The following is a 3,880-nucleotide window of genomic DNA, read 5'->3' as shown; positions in this document are numbered from 1 at the left end:
TTAAAAGTGGGGCTCAGTGAGGATAAAGCAATAGCATGTCAGTGTCTTCAGGATGTGCTTTCGTATCTCTGTGGTTCTGAAGCCGTAGATGATCGGATTGAAGCAGCTTGGGATCAGCAGGTACATGGTGCTGAAGAAAATCCGACTGGAAGCGGGGAGACCACCTCCAAACCGATATGACAGAAGAGCTATAAGTGCCACAATCAGGCTGATGCTCATCACCACAATGTGGGTGATGCACGTATCAAGAGCTTTAACACCTGCCCTGCCAGACTTCAGCACAGACATGAATATCACAACATAAGAGGCAGTGATGACGATGAAGTCAGCTACAGGGATGAGGAACACACCAATCAACCCCACTAAACTGTTGATTTTGGTGTTTCCACAGGCCAGCTCCACCAAGGCCATGTGCTCACAGAAACAGTGATTTATCACATTAGTGGCACAGTATGACAATGATCCTGCAAGAACCACAAAAGCTGTGATTAAGACGACATTCCGGAGCACAGGTACAATCATAAACCTGAGAAACTTCTGTGGTGCCATCTGCTCATGGTAGTAGAGTGGCGTGCAGATGGCAAAGTAGCGGTCCAACGCCATCCACACTAGAATTGTAGAATGAAATGTTCCTATGAAGTGAATTAACTGCATCTGCACCAGACAGCCAATCAGAGAGATTCCCCTCCAGTCAAACAGGAAACTCAGCAACATGTTGGGGACAAAGAACAGTGGGAGGCACAGGTCCATAAACGCCATGCCGGCCATGAGGAAGTACATCGGGGAGTGGAGGCTTCTCTGTGAGATGATGACATAAAGCAGCAGGGAGTTGGCCAACAGTGACACGACAAGCATGATGAAAAATGGGATGAAGAGGACGGGCCTCAGAGCTCCCAGTTCACTGAAACCATCAAGGATGAAGTGTTTGTGTGAGGAGACGTTGTCCATCCTCCTCTCCTCCTAGAACCTCCTCATCCAGGGTTTTAGTTCAGTCAACCTGAGAACAGAGACACATTCAACTGTGAAGTCTCATTTATTCACAACTGCAAAATATGTCTTTTTTACTTGCTTTCCCTTTATCTATTGTTAATGGCTGTAATTGCACTTCTTCAAGCACACATTCACATTACATTGTTCTGTGAGTTCACTTGAGCAGTAATCACTGTAAAGTGTAACTCTCAGATGCTCTTCATACACACAGCTGCAGAGCTCTGCATCTCTCCTCACAGGTCTCAGAACTACTGCCAACACCAGCACTGATACCTCTGTGACACCTGGGTTTAGCAACACATTGAAATAATGTACAGTGCATTTTACAGAGACCATGAAACAAATTCAGGTACATTTAGTCCAGTAATGTATAGTGTTGCAGTGCTCATACCTACAATCAGAGTAGCCGAATTTGATGTGAGCTGGTCAATAGTTACTTGCAGTCTAACATTGCACACACAAACATATAATTATCTTATAAAATATATTTTAAACATCAACTAACCCAACAGTGAATAAAGTAGTTAAACATTAAAATGCTGCTCAGTTGAATGAATTCATAGAATATGATAAGTGCTGAATTTGTCGACACCTCTATAAATAATTGATCATGCTGTTATTTGTGTTAGTTGAGCACAGAAACAACGCAGAAAATATCTGATACTTAATAAATCATCATCATAATCACTCCAGTCAGCTACCACCGTGTGATCACAGCCAAACAACAACAGTTAGATAACAAATTTAATTTATCTCCAATTAAATTTGTCAAAATCTTTTCTTTTTTTTTTTGTAATCTGCACAAGTCTCTTTTCTCTGCCGTGTGGTTGATGTGTCCAGAAAGAGACCGTTGTCTGACAGTTCAGGGGGAAACAAAACATTGAAATCAGATGACAATTACACAAATATTATTCAGTGTCTTCTTCTTTTATGTGAATGGCAAATTTGCAATTTTCCACATATCACACTGAATATGTGCTTCTATATAGCTAATAATATGATTTTTCTTATTCTGTTGTTAGATTCTTTCAAGTACTTAAAATACAAGGCAATTTTCAGGCTGTACTTTTTTTTCTTTTTCTTTTAACCCTGATTGTGTATCTACATCTCCTGCAACATTAACATGCCCAATGTAGACTTAAGAAAAAGAAAAGCTTTGTGACAGTCCTGTTTTGGATCAATCCCCATGGTGCTGCTCAAACCTTCTCTCAGCTTTGTCATAACGTTTTCCTGAATTATTTTTGCAAGCTGTTAATAATTTTACTATGTATCCAGTTGTCCAGTCGTCATTGTGGAGCACCCCTCTCATGCCACTTTAACAGGAAGACAGGTTGAGTTTTGATTAGTCTCAGCCAAGAGGATTAAGTGATTACAAAAAAAAAAAAGATAAATGTATACACACTGCTGCATAACTACAGTAAAGCTGACATCATTTGACAACAACTGCGCTGACTAAATGTGCTGACCAAACATTTAGATTTCTGCTGACTTCTCTGGCAGAAGATATCTGGCAAAAGAAAAGGAATACATCAATACCATGAAACATTTTCATGAACAAAGCTCACAAAGAGCAGAGAAGCCTTATCTTTCTTTGAATATAGAACTGTAACACATTAAAACACAAAGGGATTCATCAACAGATGTAGACAATAGAGTGATATCATCAAACACTGTGTGTGTAAGACTGATTTTTAGACTGAGTTAGCCATAAAGAGCAGCTCAGACTTCCACTCTGTAGAAAATAAATCACATGCTCTTACTTGCTGGTGTTTGAGAGTTATTCTATCTGCATGTTGATGAAAACAGACTCCCCTCCACTCACCTATGCCTGCTGAACCACTGTTTCTGCACTTTAATACCCTCTGTCTGACACTGTCGGTGACGAATGAGACAAAGTCCCACAGAGAACCAAGGTCATGACCCAAAGAACAGAAGTGACTGTAATTGACTTGTTGCTAAGTTACGTGATGGGATTTGTTTTCACATCATTAATTTCAAGTTTTAGTGGCTGTATGTGAGGGGCATCCTCAGTGTTTCTGGAGAACTTGCAGCTTTGTGTGTTTTAGTGTTGACATGTCCTCAAATGACTTAAATCTTTACCTTAAGTTACTAATGCAATCACTTCATTCTCAGACATTATCATAGTTGAATGGAGCGAATGAAGATGTTAGGCAGCCCACATTATTTTACATGTCAAAACAATGTGTGTTCAGGGTATTATGTATCATTTATTGATTTGTTCTTCATTGGGGGTTTATACAGTGGGTATGGCAAGTAGTAGAACCCCTTCAATTTTTCACCAAATTTTGTTGCAGCTTTATGTTAAAATCAATAAAATTATTTTTTTTCCCTCATCAATCTACACTCACCATCCCATAATGACAGAGCAAACCCAGATGTTTTTGCAAATTAATAAAAAAAAAAACCCTGAAATATCACGTGAACGTAAGTATTCAGACCTTTTGCTCTGACACTCATGTACAGGCACGTGCACACATAGGGCCCAAAGGGTGCTTGAGCCCCTGCCCTTTTTGCCTCGTATTAAAAAGTGCCCTTTTTTTATGTTTTTTTTTTTTTTTTCAATAAATGCATTCCTGTTGTGCATGAGGATGTAAACAACCGTGCTGTAAAAATGCCACGGTTATCTACCGTACGCATTTCCTTGTAATACACACGGTATTGTGTATGTAAATTGTTGTAAGGTGTGTGTGTTGTCCGCTGCTGCTCCGCTCTGTCCCTCACTGAGGGGCGGGGCTGCCCCGCGGTGCGCGCTCCCTCACATGCACGTCCAGAGAGAGAAAGAGAGAAGTAGAAGCTGCTGCCTCATCGATAACTCTGTGTGCTGCACATAGATGAGACGTGACAGTGGAGCGACTTGTGTCGAATCTTG

The 3,880-nt window shown here is 40.5% G+C and overlaps 1 protein-coding gene across 1 annotated transcript; it reads right to left on the bottom strand.

The window, feature by feature from the left end:
• Positions 1–1,023, bottom strand: LOC146961006 (olfactory receptor 52N2-like). The gene has a single exon (XM_085771864.1). The coding sequence runs from the start codon at positions 946–948 to the stop codon at positions 1–3; it is 948 nt and encodes a 315-aa protein (XP_085627990.1). The 5' UTR covers positions 949–1,023.
• Positions 1,024–3,880: the final 2,857 nt, after the last annotated feature.

This window comes from Trachurus japonicus, unplaced genomic scaffold (assembly GCF_045865225.1).
Source record: "Trachurus japonicus isolate A0001 unplaced genomic scaffold, Traja_1.0 AP029679.1".
NCBI classification, from domain to species: Eukaryota; Metazoa; Chordata; class Actinopteri; order Carangiformes; family Carangidae; genus Trachurus; species Trachurus japonicus.
This window is presented reverse-complemented; position numbering and strand designations above follow the sequence as displayed.